The following is a 15,198-nucleotide window of genomic DNA, read 5'->3' on the forward strand; positions in this document are numbered from 1 at the left end:
TCCTACTTAACATCCATTTACGTGACTATTTAACTTCTTGTGTCATTTTATTATTTCGACGAATAACGATGTACTGATTTAATTTCGAGAAATGAATTCCAAAGGTGTAGTTCCTTATTGGAGCCTCTAAGTGGCGGTAATGTGGTAACAGGAACACAGGACTGGGGTGAAAGGTTGCAGTTGAAACGTACTAGCACCGCTCGGTGTAAGTTAGCCTAAAATGGCCAAGCATCATCCAGATTTGATTTTTTGTCGAAAACAAGCCGGTGTCGGTAGGTCTGACTTAGTCCATCTACAAATAACATACCAAGCAGCTCTACATCACCAGATACCTATCTCTATTACACTCTTACGCTAGATAGCATTAGCCGCTAAGCTAATTGTTGGAGCATGGATTTCAATGGAAACATTAGCTGTGATGTTAGACTTTACTTTTCTTCGTGCATGTTTTCTCCCCTGAGATACTCTCAATTACTTTTATTATGGTTTGTTTAACGAGCAAAAAAATATACAGTTTTGAAGTGTGAGTTTTAATAAATGTTCCAGTTTGACTGACTAACCTCTTTGTTTCAACTCCGCAGCTATCGGGAGACTTTGCGAGAAATGTAAGTGTTGTCATCTGCATTTGGATAACACCAACAACCCTGTTTCAGGAACTGGAACGAATATCTGCTGCATCTGGTTTTATTGCAGTGCTACTTTGATTTCTTGGTTAAATGTACAAATTAAATATGGAGTCACCTGTAAGCTCGTCATTTTGTTGGAGGGGAAACATAAGAACAGATTCAGGCGGAGTGTGCTGAGTTGGTTATATTTACCTAATAAAACAGAGGCCAGAAAACTCGTCCACTGTTCAGCATTGTAGCTTTGTAAACCATATATTTTAAAAAAAGAAAATAATGTAGTCATAGAATGACATTTGTATTAAGAAAACTAATTGCGTGTGTTCCCCAACTCCAATTTGAAAACTGCCCAAAATTTGTCCTGCCAACACAGGTGCTTGAGACACATGGAGACATTTTGTTTATCAGAGCAGAATTACAAGACAATTAATATTTCATGTTGGAATATGTTCAATACAATAGAAAACATTCATATTTTAGTAGCCATACGTTTTGTGTTCTCCTTAATTTCATTGTATTTATTTGAAGACTTTTACTCTAAAGCAGTCTTGCCACTACCTCTCTGGAAATATCTTCCTTAAAATGACCATGAGTCTTAAATTTGCACCTTGTTTTACTTCTGGACATAACTGGAGTGAGAATTTTGAGGAAAAACTGGCATTCTGACATGAGAAGCATCTAGGAACAACATGAAGTGTATACTACAGTTAAGTTAAAAGTCCCTTCCCTGCCCCTCGGTTCTTCACCTGGCTCTCTGTTTTCCTGTGTTTTTCCAGGTGATGGGAAGTGTGTGATCTGTGATTCCTATGTGAGGCCGTGCACGCTGGTGCGTATTTGTGACGAGTGTAACTACGGCTCCTACCAGGGCCGCTGCGTGATCTGCGGAGGCCCTGGTGTATCTGATGCTTACTACTGCAAAGAGTGCACCATCCAGGAGAAAGACGTGAGTCTCTTCTGCTGCGATTTCTGTCTGCTGTGTGCTTCTCCTAACACTTCCTAAACTTTTTTTCTTTTGATTTTGTGTGCAGCGGGATGGCTGTCCTAAGATTGTGAACTTGGGCAGCTCTAAAACAGATCTGTTTTATGAAAGGAAGAAGTACGGCTTCAAGAAGAGGTGAAGAAACCGAAGTCTGGGCTTTTAGTTTTGCAGTTTTTCTAAAGCATCCACAAAAAGAACCATTGTTTTTTCATAAATAAAGCTTTTTTCTGTTTCTGTGCATTTTATTTATTTTTGCCTGAGTGTTTGTGCTTGTAGAAGTCCCTTCACAAAGATAGTCTAAAAATCAACAGACTGACTTTCGGACTGCTGAATATACCTTCTTCAATATGGTGTATGTTCCAAATTTTGTCAGAAACATGAGTTATTTCAAAACCACAGAATTAATAGATACAGAATATAGTAGAGACTAGGGATCCAGGATATATTGGCATTATATCAGTGGCAGCCGATGTTTATTTCCTTCTTGTGTTCGTGAAGGGGGAAGGTCTTGGTGATATGACTGTGGAGTGTTTAACTGAAGTAGAGAAGCAATGTGTTTTTTTTCAGTGTTGGGTGGTTGGGAAAGATGTACACCTCTTAACTATTGGCTATCAGCAAAAGTAAAATTGGATACTTATCGACTCAAATTGTCGATAGGTATTATTGTCAAACCTGCTAAACTTATGGCTTAAAAAAAGTAAAATCACTCTACTTCAGTAATATTTCATGCTGGAAAAGCAGCACTACTTCTCTAAAAGTAATCTTAGTTTTATCTTCCTTGTTACAATTTCAAACATTTCAGGTCAGATGAATTTAAATGAATAATATGAGTAAAACTAGAACACTGGCACACAAACCATGTTCTGCTGTGGAACCATTTGACATGGGATTTCCTCCCACCCCCATAAATAAAATGTGCCCAATTTTAAAGTTGGTTATTCATACATAAGCAAATTAAAAAACTGTAATAATGCCTAAAATGGGAGTTGAAAGTTGCATCTAAATATTTTTTATACCTCAAAAGATAAGATTTTAAAACAATTTCCATGACAGTTAAAAAAAAAAATTGCAAAAAATCTCCCCAAACTTTAGATTGTCACAAAAGGGTGCTCCAACCTGTTTAGGTTTTCTTTACTTCAGTGCAAAACCATTCTGAAGACTTTTTTTATTCATCCGATGTCTGTTAGTTAAAATGAAAGACAAGGGGAAAAAAAGTCCAGACCTGTGTCAACAAGGCTTTAATTTTTCATACAATATATACAAGACAGCATCACTCAAAATGCCATATGTTTAAAAAAAGAAGTAACCAGTAAGTTAAGAATTTGACCTGTTTTAAAGAAAAAGGCTGATTCGACCTCCATTACAGCACAAGGCAATAAAAATAAAAAAAAGTCAAACATTTATTTTTTTTACCCATAAAAAACCCGATTTGGAAAATAGAATCCATTACGTGACTGAAAATAATGAAGCTTTTAGTTGAATAAATCTAGAATATTCCCCTAGTAATGTCTTGTACATCCTAAACGTACAAATGCTGTTAATTTTTTTTTAAAGTGATTATATTCCTCACATTTCAAACTCCTCTTCAAATTAAAAGGACATTGTATTGAACTTATCTGATCAAAACGGAAGCACAAAGAGCTACATAAGAAAAGCTCCTTTCCCTTTTATTGTCAAAGCTGGAAAGTTAGATAACCTGAGGGTTGGTCAGAACTGGGACTGTAAACTGGGAGATTGCAAGCTGCATTGAAATGGCTTTAGACGAAGGAGATGCTTTAGATTTCAAGTCCTTATCTGTGGAAAAGAGGCCCCATCACAGTATGTATCAGAGAACACCAGTGATACAGAACAGACGCATTTAGCTTACGTGCTGCAGTAAAAATGCGTTTGGAAATAGCTAGCTTGATAGGTGAACTTATATTGCCATGTGTTAGAGATTATTTGCTCTAACTTGTATGAAACGACTGTAAATATGAACATTAAAATATCTGCAATATGATGCTTTTTTTTTCCTTTTCCCTAAAAGGGCTACATATTTTTTCTCAACCCTCCCGCAATCGTAAGAGGCATTGAATGGACCTCACATGAGCTTTTTACGGTCCCAGCGGAGTTGCGGTTGCACTGTCCCCACACGCACTTTTATCTGATTTTCTTTTGTTTGTTTGTTTTCCTCGTGGTGTTGTGAGCTGACCCTTCGTTCCCCGCTGTCTGACCGTGACATCTGCTGCACTCTTCCGAAGCCAAGTCGAGCGGAGACTGCGGGAGTGTTAAACCTGCCAGCTATGCTTACAAAGTCAACACATCTGAAGCTGAGTAAAATGGATGAGTTGAAACAGCAGACATCCTTTAGGGATGAAAGCAGGAGTCCAGTCTGGTGAGAAAGTGCTAGACGGACAGACGACAGACATCAAAGCAGGGTGTTAGAAAGCAGTTCGCCTCTGGAGTGGTAATGAAAACATAGAAATAAAAAAGTGAGCACGGCCTGGTTCTGGTTTTTCTTGTTTTTTTCTTTTCCTTTTGCCGTGTCACTGAAATCCCCTGAAGGAGCTTAAAGTTGCTGGAAGAGTCACAGTCAGACATTCCAGTGGGCAAAGACAGGCCCAGCTCTTCAAAGCAATCTGGTATTAGAGAAGTATGAAAAATAAAACTGCAAACGAAATTACCTCATATAATCTAAAACCATGGCATGGACTGCCTAAATATCACCGGACAGGACTTCAAAACTTGGGATTTCTTCTAAAAATGATCTCTTTCAGGCTACAGGTGTACAAATCAGAAAGTACACCAAACGAACAAGGCGTGCTGAAGAAGCACTTGAATATCCACCTACGTTCACCTCATTCAGAAAGGTGATAATACAAAGAATAAAAAAAAAAAAACACACAAACAACAAATGATATCTTAACATTTTACATCTCCATGGCAATGTCAGATCCTGCCTTCACAAGCTCTTCCTCTCCACCTTGACGTCATCAGATCGGTTCTTGCGTACCCCCGCCAACGGTTTGATTTATTTATTCATCAGAGAAAATAAATGAATAAATCAACTGATGTCTACTCGTCATCTGGCGGCGCACTTGAAAGAGAAGAGAACAGGGATGAATGAGCGGGCAAACAGCAGCAGGTGCTGAAGCAGAAAGAATACGTTTCTTTGTCCATCAATGGTGAATCTAACAGGAGAATCGGCTTTTAATTCACCGGCTCACTCAGAGAACGTCACTGCGTCTCATCAATAGCTCTCTTTTTGCCAGATTATGAGATCATCACAAGAAAGCTTATTTCACACATGCACCACTGAACTGTCACTTCATTTGACTCTCCAATTTCAAGACAGAAGACAGAGCCCAATTTTCACACACTGTACAATTATTACAAAAAAAGAAAAAAAAACTTTAGTTTTTTGGGGCGCACTGATCGATAGTTTCTGACCAATCACCAACTTTGGTTGAAACTAAATTTTTTTTCTTTCTATAACCAGCACAGTCAAGTGCTGGTTATAGCACTTGACTATAACCACATGACCAACATTCCAATCTTATTTTATTGAAAAATATGAAACAATACCAGTGAAACAATACAAGTTTGCTTTACTAGAAATTTAGTAGTGCTCTCAAATTAAAAAGTTGAGAGCACTCAAAATACTAAATTAACAGAAATTTTATTTTCCACATTTCTACGTTCTCTTTCACAGCAAAGCAAACGCAGACATCAACTGACTTTCAACTGACGTCTATAGATAAAATCGGTTTGGCATGCAGGAATCAGTCGCTCGATCGGTGCACCCCGACTTATTTTGACATTTCAACAAAAACTGAGCGTTTCAAGCACACCTAGGTGACATTCAGGCTATCTGCAAGGCTGGCCTGCAGTCGGCTACTTACTAAATGTAGCTCGAAAACAGGACAGTTCACCAGATGAGGCTGGATTTGTACCAATTAACTACTAATCAGAAATACATCCTGGTCACCCTCTCCACCCTATTCTACTGTCATTCTTCATGTTTAACCCAATAAACACGAAGAAAAAGTTGGGTTTTTATTTTAGCAGAATGGATTATTTGCCATCTGCTACTAACAAGCGGGACTCTGTGGGGCTGAGGTGGGACACTGCGCCATCAACTGTGAATGTGTCCCACTGACGCGTTCAAACGCGTCTCCTCCTCCTGGCCCCTTACATTGGTCCGTATTTGGATTCGTAGCGACCCACGACGTTCTTGTATCGGCCGCACTCCTTCCGCAACTCGGCCACCTCCTGCCGCAGCGCCGTGTTCTCGCGCTCCAAGAACGCCGCTCGGACCGTGATCTGGTTCTCCTTCAGTCTGCGGGCGTCTCGCGAGCGTTTGGCGGCCATGTTGTTCTTCTTCCTCCTCTGCCAGTACTTCTCGTCCTGGGAATAAGAGATGGCAAAGAGCAGATTAGACCAGAGTCCAGGGACGTTATCGGATCGCATCCGTTTGAATCTGATTCTGCCTTTTAGCAAGATGGCAGACAGCCAGTCTCCTTTGTGTTTACAAGCGAAGCTCTGTGTTCTGGGGCGAGCCTGGAGACTGAGACCGGAAATGTCGATTTCAGGAAACCGCTGAGTCACTCTGAGTTGTGAGAAGCACTGATGCTGCAGCCTATTCATTCAAAAGCACTTCAGCAATAACAACAACTTTCTCTTAATGAATCGTTTTAACACAGAGGCCAAAACCTAATTCAGTGAGCTGTTGAAATTTGTTGGATGAAATGATGTCCCTCCTTCACATCTCAGGAAATCAAAACCACACATCTTTTTTTTTCCTTTCACATCTTTTTCTAAGAGGCAGTTTAAGTACTAAAAACTATGTTTTTAGAGTAGTTTGTAATTATCCACCATAAAAGACATTAAGCTCAGAAATTTACACGAAAACCAATTTTTTAAATATGTTTCATCATAAAAGCTGTTCAAATCAGAGTTCAGTTTGTAGTTTTTATTATAAGGAAAGCATGACTACAGACAAGCTGTAATAACTGACAGCTATTTAATCCAATCCTCAGTGACACACCCAGTTGAATGGTTGAAAACATTGAAGATTCAAATTTTGACCAATATCAGTTTTTTTTGTCTGAAAAGTCGGAAAATATTCCAATAAAGTTGCTCGCTACAAATACTGAGTTTTGTTTTTACAAATATTCAAGAGAAATATGAATCCACTACAATCTGCTGCATTCCAGTCAAACCCACCAACACTTCTTGTCTTTTAAATATACAATACAGAAAACAATTTGTAAAAATCACAAGGACTTATATGCATATTGATCTCTTCCTCTCAGCCTCATCTTACCTTCTGTTCTTCAGGTACAAACACTTTCTTGGCCTTTTTTATCATGGGCTGCGGCTTGAGTTCCTCCTCACTGAACTTGTGTTTGCGCGGGTTGAACAGTTCACCTCCGGGAACGCTCGACAGGACCAGGTCTGTGGGGTCCGGCTCGTAGTTGACATCCACTTCGATTTCTTCTGGGTCGATGGGCTCCGGAGTCGCCCTTTCCTGCGAGGTGGTGACCTCTTAAGCAGACGAGCAAAATGAAAATACAGATATCAGACAGCTGCAGGGATAAAATAAAAATAACCTAAACTGACACAGATATATATTTTTTTATACTCATGTATGTATTTATTTTAATCCTTCCATGTTCCTGTTCCTATTGTGTGCTATACTGGTTTCCATGTATACAGTCTGTAGTGAACTCTACCCTCTCCACTATGCAGCCAAAACTATTTTCACTCCTGGTTTGTTTCAATGCAGTGTGACATGCTGTAACCAAGGTCACAGCATATCATGTTTCTAACCATCTATAACCACCAGACCACCTAAATATTAAAGCAGATTTTCATTTTAACATATCTGATGTGTACATAAACAAAATAGAAACCACAAAAAAAGCCAACTTATTACCAAGTTAAAATACAAAATGGGGGGAAACGCAAAATAAACTTGTAAATGGTGAAGGACTTGGCATAGACTGATGATGTGCATGAGATTTCTTTTCTATCATTTCTGAGTTCTACAATTATATTATTATGACAGCAATTCTTATTTAAATAAACAATATTAAAAATATGCATTCAGGGAAAAAAGTTGTTTAATATCAGGATATTAAATAGAAATGATTAGCTTCAGCAAGTAGAAAAGTACAAAAATACTTCAGCTGTATTTACATGGAAACATTGTGTTTTTACAGGTGAGACCACTTCTCTGTTTGATGATAAATACTGAGCTATGCTACTGATCAAAACTTGTCTGAAAATAATCGTGAATTTGCCCAATACATTGTATTTCTAGAATTTCTGAATCATAATTTGAACAACAAACATTTCCTCAATTTACAGAATAATGCGATATCTGCATAGGTTTCTCACTCACCTGTACTGACGTCACAGGTAATGTCCAAATCACTCTTTGTGATGATCACCACTTCCTCCTCGCACCTGTCCAGCTCCGTAATGGGCAGCAGGATCACGGGCTTGCTCTTTACTTTCTCAGTTCCGGCCTGGCTCACTTCTGGGACTCCCTTTAAAGTGGCGTTGTCGGGCGACGTCGGGATGCCGTTCTCCATGAGGAATTCCTCCAGGTCCATGTACTCCAGGTGGAAGCTCTCACCGTCATAGGGAATGGTTTTATCCCAGATAGCAGGGGTCAGCGCGGCCGAAGGCCCCATGTCGCTTCCCCCTCCGGCCAGGTCGGCGCTGCCTTCCAGACCCAACTTCTCCTTATCCGTGTCTGAAAGAGGCAGCAGCAGGTTACGGTTGCACTTCTTTATTAAAAAGGTGTCTTACAAAAAATAAAGAAAGAAAGAAAACAAAGGGAGTTTTTTTTCCAACATGAAAACAATTCCTGAGCGGAACAAAAATGTGTGAAAGACGGGGAAAGTGAGCAGCGAGCTTGTGGTTTTGACATGCAAGAGGAGGTGACGGAGTATGCAGAGGCACAGTCCACTTTAAATATACGTTTAGACCTGCAACAGGAGTTAACATGTCACTCCTTCAGTGAAACAAAAGGACTTCGCTTTTGCCTCCAAGGCAAAACGAGAAGTTTAATCACCTATAGGGTGTTCAGATAGAAAATAAATCAGGTTAACCATTTGACTGCCAACTAAAATTTGTAGTGCGAACGAAAAAAATTTGGTTTTAGTAAATGAAAAAAAAAAAAAAAAAGTTTTTTTCACTAAGTAGAGTGGGAGGAGCTAAGGGAAGAGCCCATGGCTGACACTTTGATGCCTGAGTCAATCAGTAGGGGAATGTTAGAACCAGACAGGTATGGCCACCTTTTCGGTATGAAGCCTTTAGAAACCACATTTCAAGTTAGGCCTGTCGCAATAAATCAATCCGTTGCATGATAAATTGGAACGAGCTCAATCATTTCTATTTGCCCGATTTATCATTTCCTTTCTTTGTCCCAAAAACTGAATAATAAAAGTCTTCAGCCTGGTGCTTTGGTCTCAATCAGCCATTTTTTTGAAGGACAATTTTGTTTACAGACACGTCATAATTTAGATATTTCTTGTTCCAGTGTCAAAAATTTGTTAAAAGTTTATCGCTCTTTGAGAATGTTTTCTTGCAATATTATGCCATTACCATTATATTAGTTGAAAATGGTCTCAAAATAACAATACTTTTATCTTCTGGGATAATCTATCGTTCAACAAAATTTGTTATTGGCCTATAATAAATAGCCAATAAAAAATGTGTTCACTTGAGGACATCGAAAGTGCTAGTGGCGCCCCCTGGGTCATGGCACCCTGGGTCGTGACCTACTCTAAAAATAGGTCACCATTTGTGACCTATTTGTGCAGTGAGTGGCAAATTACTTGAAAATAGGACAGAGAAAACCGTCCAAAGCTTCACTGGGACTTTGACATTTTAGCTTGCAGTACCATCCGGCATCCGGACCGCATCGTCACCCTGCCCACGCAAGCCCCTCCCGCCTGGACTCAAATACCCGCGACCAGCCAGTACAGGACGTCCTAGTTCTTCATCCACCGTCCATAAAACCAGTAGCAGTGGTTTATGCGCAGCTGTGTTTTTGTAGGAAACCTACAGTAACCCAATGTTGTTGCTACCCTACAATATTTTGCCTGAACAGTGAGTGCTTTCTGTCCAGGAGGCATTTATAACGAGACGAGAGCGACCAGATCTCGCGGGAAGCTACACTTGCACCAAACACAGAGGATACTAACCTAAAAGCCAGATTAAATGTTTAATGTCGACGCGGAATAAGACGTGAGCGTCAACGAAGCTACATTGAAAACACGGGGCGTGTCTAGAAACATCTAGACTGTGAGCTGTGTCAAAGGAGCAGAGGCCGCTGTGAACAGAGGCCATGTTTCTATAGACGATGCTAATGTAGTTATAGCTTTCTCAGTCGCTTGTATTGGAAACCCCGTTGTAGTAAACGGCGGTCTCGCGCTTCTCCCTCCGTTTTTAAAGGTCTGAGAAGTCAGTTTTTACAGGTCCACTCTATCTCTCTCTCTCTCTGCCAATGTTTTTCTCTTACCGTCGTCCCCGTCCAGTATGTTCGGTGGAGGCATTTCCATTATTTTCTTCAGAACCACCGGGAACGAGCTCGGAGGCTCTCCGGCTGTTTCCAGCTTTATGTGAATCGGCTCCACCGACATGTTTCCCTCTTCTCTTCTCTTGTTGTTGTGCACGGCGAAAGAAGCGGACTGCGCTGTTTGCCACTAAACCCTGAGTTGACCGTCTGCGATATTACTTATTCGTAAAGATATAAGGCAGTTTGTTGACACGAAAACGCTGAAAAGTTGCTCGAACGTCAAAGCATCGCAATAAGTTCGCTCCTTGAAACCCACTTCCTCTCAAAAAAAAACAACAAAAAAAATTTATTGAGGTTTTGGTGTACTGGAGGAAACCAAGCCTTCTTATTAACATGTCTGCTCTTTCGATTGGCGTGCTGGACCGCACCTCATCAATATTAATTGAGTTGCATGAGGAGGCGGAGCTGTGGGGTAGGAGCCGCGCTTCTATTGGTTAACAGAGTTATATATGTTTCACGGAGTTGTGCAAAAAAACAAAAAAGACCTGTCACGCGGACAAACGTATTAATTTTTAGTCAAAACACCGCACATTACACATATTGAACCAGCTGTTGCTACCTATTTCTGTCAAAAAAGCTATCAACGCACCAACTTATACGTTTTAGCGTAACTTCTGCTTAGGGGCGGCTTTGTATGACACGTCAGTCCCTCATTTCACGTCAAATTAACCAAATTCCCAAACTGGCAACAGAACTGTAAACTGGCTCATCGCGACGAGCCTCTGCCTTTGCGCTGCGGCGCCGCTCACGTGGGGACACACGTGAACCGCTTACATATCTACTGGCTCCTTCCAGCCCCGCGGCTCTGTATCTGTGTCTCACATGCAAAGGGTGCGCAAAAAGGGCGGCCGCGGTGGAGAACGTAGTAATTATGCATGCCTGTCTGACACCTTCAGGTGTCAATTTCTCCTGCAGCCCGGCTGAGCAGAGACACCAAGGGCAAAGAACCTGGACGTCTTGTCCAGAAGACATGGCAAGGCAGAATTAGCATGACCAGGTTAGTTATGGGTAAATAAAAAAGGGGGGGTTGTGATCATAATGTACATTCAAACACTTGTACCCCATGTGTCTTGCCAAGGAAACCACTGCAAGCTGGAGACGACCCAAGACAAGCAATCTGCATATCCTGTTACGTTTTTGTTCCCCCTTTTTGCCACCAAAACATTTCATATGAATCGTTTTTCGAACAATGATCTCGTTTATCAGGTGAGGGCCACTCTCTCCCCGATGTCAAATGCTTAATGGCAGTTGTTGCTGTCAGAGGTGAAACAACCAGTTTATTTTGGCATAGGGAGCATTTACTTTTTTCCACACCGCACCAAATTGTTCACTAGACTTTTCCCTTAAATGAAAATGATGGTTTGAAAAAAAAAAAAAAACATTTTGTGTCTTTGGACAAATTAAAAGTGTTTGATGGTCTAAAAACGCAGAAACAGGAGAAATCTGTAAAGCAGATACTTTTTCACAACAATGTAGTAGTTAGGAGGTATTTGGTATGCGTATGTACAGTATGTACGGTCTGTACATATTTGGCCAGCATTGCGAGTAACTACAACAAGCACGCAACCCTAGAGCTGTAAAAGACTTTTATGGCAGTAGAAGGGGCCCCAACGATTCTTTGTGTAAAAAGGAAACACGTGTGACTTCTTTTAGGTACTGCTTGTGCTGACAAACGGTTGAAGTCATGAGTTTGCTGAAGGTTAGGCGCTATATGTCATTTTTTAGCTGCTCTGAAAAAACAAAAAACAAGTGATTGAGACATGCTTCGTGTTCTGATGCTTATCTAAAAGCAATTCTTGATCACGAGACTTTGAGTTTTGAGGCGACTTCTTCATCGCAATTCAGAACACTACTTCTCACTTCCTGGTCATTTTTTGTCTTTCTCGCTAGAATTTCCAATTTAGTTTCACTATTGTGGTCAGCTTAAGGCCTCCTACGACACAACAGCAGCTTCAAAAGTGGAAACTGGCATTGATTTGTTACGGCTAATCTCCTGACAGAAAGGCATCATGGGATACAGTGAAAGAGAGAACAAGCTGGTGGCCAAGATGGGGCATAAAATTAAACCTAGAGAAGGTCTTTTGCCATTTTTATTTTTACATCTCCTACATTTTCTCTTGCTTATTTTTTTGTACTTGAATACCAAATGGAATCAAGGAACAGCTGCGAACAGAAAACACCCACTTCTATCTGAGAGAAGGTTCTTGTGTTTTGTCCTGTTCTAGAATGGCAGACAGTGGTCACCCTTGTTCAGGGAAGCTTACATTTAACCATGCCTGCTGCGACTGTGGTCATTATGGAAAATTTTTAGAGACACTATTAAACTGTTGACTATTGTTGGGTGTCCTGCCAGGGAGGAGAAGCTGCTTGAGCAACCGACGTGGAACGAGCTGACAGAGTCAGCGCGCACGGGATGCGGCGAACACATTTCTTTCTGGCTAGGAAAAACGTCCAACAGGAAACTGGAGGGGTTATTTACAGCTTTAAGGGACACAAAGTAGAGCTGGAAAAAAAAAAAAACAAGAAAACCTTGCGACTGTAACATTATCGAACACTGCTACGACAGCTCCAAGCCGTACTACTTGACCACAGCCGTACTCAGTTACAACATTGCCCACGGTAACTGTGTTTCCATCACGAATGTGTGCAAAGCTTTTTAGATATTTTAATGCTGAAAAAACTAATTTTCCTACTGCGGTGTATCCGACAAACAGGCGTGATTTTAATTTGTTTAAAAACAAAACTGAGTTTTCTCGTACAAGAAGATACTCTGCCATCTTTGGGTAAAATTTTTCATAATATACTAGATTTAAAAAATAATTTAAAAAAACAAATCCTGAAACTTATATTTCAAAACAGAGCCTCATAAAGTGTTTGGACCATTTCTCTTTCCCGTTCTAGTATGACCCTGCCATCTTTGTTTCTGTATCAACTGGCTCTGCTTAATGATGACCAGCGGTGCCCTCTTCTGGACGGCAGCCAAACTACAGCTGTAAAAGGTGTAAGCCCACATGGTCATTTCATTTTTAAATGCAACCATTTGAATCTAATAAACCACTAAACAACAATCAATTGAAAGCCCATTGATTGTTTGGATCCCTATTAGCAAGACTACCAACTTCAGTCAGCTAGTAAAAAAAATAAGTAAATAGTTGACTGCCATGAAAACCAAACCCTGACTGGTACAGCTTTGACCCACCACTACTTCAACGAAGCCAACCCTTCGTTGACCCCCAATGAAGAGTCGGTTTCACTGTTACTCTTCAGGCAAGATCCTGCAATTTGAAATCAACGTGGTTTACTAACACGCATAACATCATTGTGAGGTTTCAAGCGGAGACAAAGCAGAATGGTAATATAATTTAATCATTTAATTCCACTCCCTTTTCCAGACATTGACTCAACAGAAACGTATGGAGCCCGACACTTCAAAGGGACAGATATCACTGATCTCTGCTCACCCAAAGTAAACCTTCTACCAGTTTATCTCTCCTTTCTTTTTAGAAGGGGGCGTGGCCCTGTGCTTTCATGCAGATGTGAATGTACTTTGGAACATTAAGGAACTCTGATGAAAACATACATTTATCACAGCAAATCAATTTTGCCCACCAAACTGACAGCGTCAAGTGGAGGCAAAATAACTTCCTAATGACTAAATGAATCCCGTGCACTGAAACACACTCCTCTACTGAATTACGCAATCGCAAAGTAGTGACCATGTCCGATTCCCATGCAAAAGCCACTCGATCTCCGTCTTAAAAGGATGTGCCACACCTTGGATTGTGCATGTGAACCGATCCCCCCTCCTCTGTGCTGAAACTCCAAACCTTCGGACTCCTTTCTGGAGCCAGGAGTTCATTTTCCTGCAGCCCAGCTGACACCAGATTACACAACCAGCCCGCTGCGACTCAAACATGTCTGCAGTTTCTCACCGTCTCTCAAGATGTGATCCGAATTGCAGGCAGAAACAAGCCGGGCAACGATTCACCTGAGCCAAATGTGCAACTTGACTTACCATTGTCGTCAAAGTTCGGGAGAGTGAACGGGTGCTCAAGGAGAGACCTGAAAATCTCGGGGATTTCTGTAGTCATGTTTTGCTTTTTTGTTTTTCTCCTTTAACCTGGAATTAAGTAAAAATAATAATAATAATAAAAATAAATAAAACGTCTCAGGGCGACAACTTAAGCTTGTAGGGGATTAAAACGAAAGCGAGGAAGACAGCTCACGCACCGACCCGCAACCTGTTGGGCTTGTGACTTTAACGGGTCCCTCGCTGCGAACTCTGGACAAGTTACTTAACGAGGCCCCGCCTCCGTTCGCCGCCGTCAGCCAATCAGCAGCGCGCGTTACCTGGGAAATAAACGGAGCGAACGCCGACTGGCTCGCGGTGTTGTTCGGTGCGACTTTAACAGCCAATCACGAGACGCAGTTACATTACTTAAGAGTAAAAAAAAAAAAAAAAAGTGTGATAAAAATCTTCTTTTGACCAATAAATTAGGCCAGAACGAGACGTAATACTACTCAGATATCCGCAGAATTTCTCAGTGAGTTTTCAAACAATCTTAAATTGTACTAGTGAATTCAGCTCGGTATTATGGAAGTGTGGGCCAACATCACCTGAGCTGTAACTTCAAACAAATACGTGGATTTGGTGCAAATTGAGGCAAATAAAATGAGCAGGTTAACATTTTGTTGACTAAAGTATCCACTAGGATTCTACTGATTAAGACAGTCCCAAAAGTTTTGGTGCAAGCCATGTTTTTTTTATACCGAAAACACAAAATGACACCTGCATTTTGCAGAGCAGGTTCAGTGGACTTAAGCCTGCACGTGCAGAAAGGTTTGGTAGAATGTTCTACAGACACGTGCTCAACTAATTCCATGCCAACATAACAGGGGATTTAAGCTCAGAAGTTATGCTCGCATGTTTGGAAAAAATAGCGGAATTATGATACACAAAATTCAGAATTAATGCTAAAGTCCTAGTTATGGTAGCAAGTTTATGGCGTTAAGGCTTTTACATT

At 40.8% G+C, this 15,198-nt stretch overlaps 2 protein-coding genes across 3 annotated transcripts; one reads left to right on the top strand and one right to left on the bottom strand.

Moving 5' to 3' along the window:
- Window positions 1-158: 158 nt before the first annotated feature.
- Window positions 159-1,834, top strand: phf5a (PHD finger protein 5A). The gene is made up of 4 exons (XM_055057619.1): window positions 159-272; window positions 582-605; window positions 1,400-1,566; window positions 1,652-1,834. Exons 1-4 carry the CDS (start codon window positions 221-223, stop codon window positions 1,739-1,741), a joined length of 333 nt encoding a protein of 110 aa, XP_054913594.1. The 5' UTR covers window positions 159-220; the 3' UTR covers window positions 1,742-1,834.
- Window positions 1,835-2,824: 990 nt separating this feature from the next.
- Window positions 2,825-14,431, bottom strand: tefa (TEF transcription factor, PAR bZIP family member a). Of its 2 annotated transcripts, none has more exons than XM_055057615.1 (5): window positions 14,190-14,431; window positions 7,988-8,344; window positions 6,908-7,128; window positions 5,777-5,988; window positions 2,825-4,678 (listed from the first exon to the last, which is right to left on the bottom strand). In XM_055057615.1, the coding sequence occupies exons 1-5, from the start codon at window positions 14,263-14,265 to the stop codon at window positions 4,657-4,659; spliced, it is 888 nt and encodes a 295-aa protein (XP_054913590.1). In that variant the 5' UTR covers window positions 14,266-14,431; the 3' UTR covers window positions 2,825-4,656. The 2 variants fall into 2 exon arrangements, with proteins under 2 accessions (XP_054913590.1, XP_054913589.1); XM_055057614.1 differs by lacking the exon at window positions 14,190-14,431 and adding an exon at window positions 10,118-10,495.
- Between the last annotated feature and the right edge of the window lie 767 nt (window positions 14,432-15,198).

Source organism: Poeciliopsis prolifica, unplaced genomic scaffold (assembly GCF_027474105.1).
Source record: "Poeciliopsis prolifica strain line A6 unplaced genomic scaffold, Auburn_PproV2 SCAFFOLD048, whole genome shotgun sequence".
Lineage (NCBI taxonomy): Eukaryota > Metazoa > Chordata > Actinopteri > Cyprinodontiformes > Poeciliidae > Poeciliopsis > Poeciliopsis prolifica.

Coding starts and splice junctions, on each gene's coding strand:
- tefa (XM_055057614.1), bottom strand. CDS start 10,238: ATGTCGGTGGAGCCGATTCACATAAAGCTGGAAACAGCCGGAGAGCCT. Junction 8,345..10,117: donor CATACTGGACGGGGACGACG/GTAAGAGAAAAA, acceptor TGCCTCTTTCAG/ACACGGATAAGGAGAAGTTG. Junction 4,679..5,776: donor GAATCCAAATACGGACCAAT/GTAAGGGGCCAG, acceptor TTCTCTTTCAAG/TGCGCCGCCAGATGACGAGT.
- phf5a (XM_055057619.1), top strand. CDS start 221: ATGGCCAAGCATCATCCAGATTTGATTTTTTGTCGAAAACAAGCCGGT. Junction 273..581: donor TCGAAAACAAGCCGGTGTCG/GTAGGTCTGACT, acceptor TCAACTCCGCAG/CTATCGGGAGACTTTGCGAG. Junction 606..1,399: donor CGGGAGACTTTGCGAGAAAT/GTAAGTGTTGTC, acceptor GTGTTTTTCCAG/GTGATGGGAAGTGTGTGATC.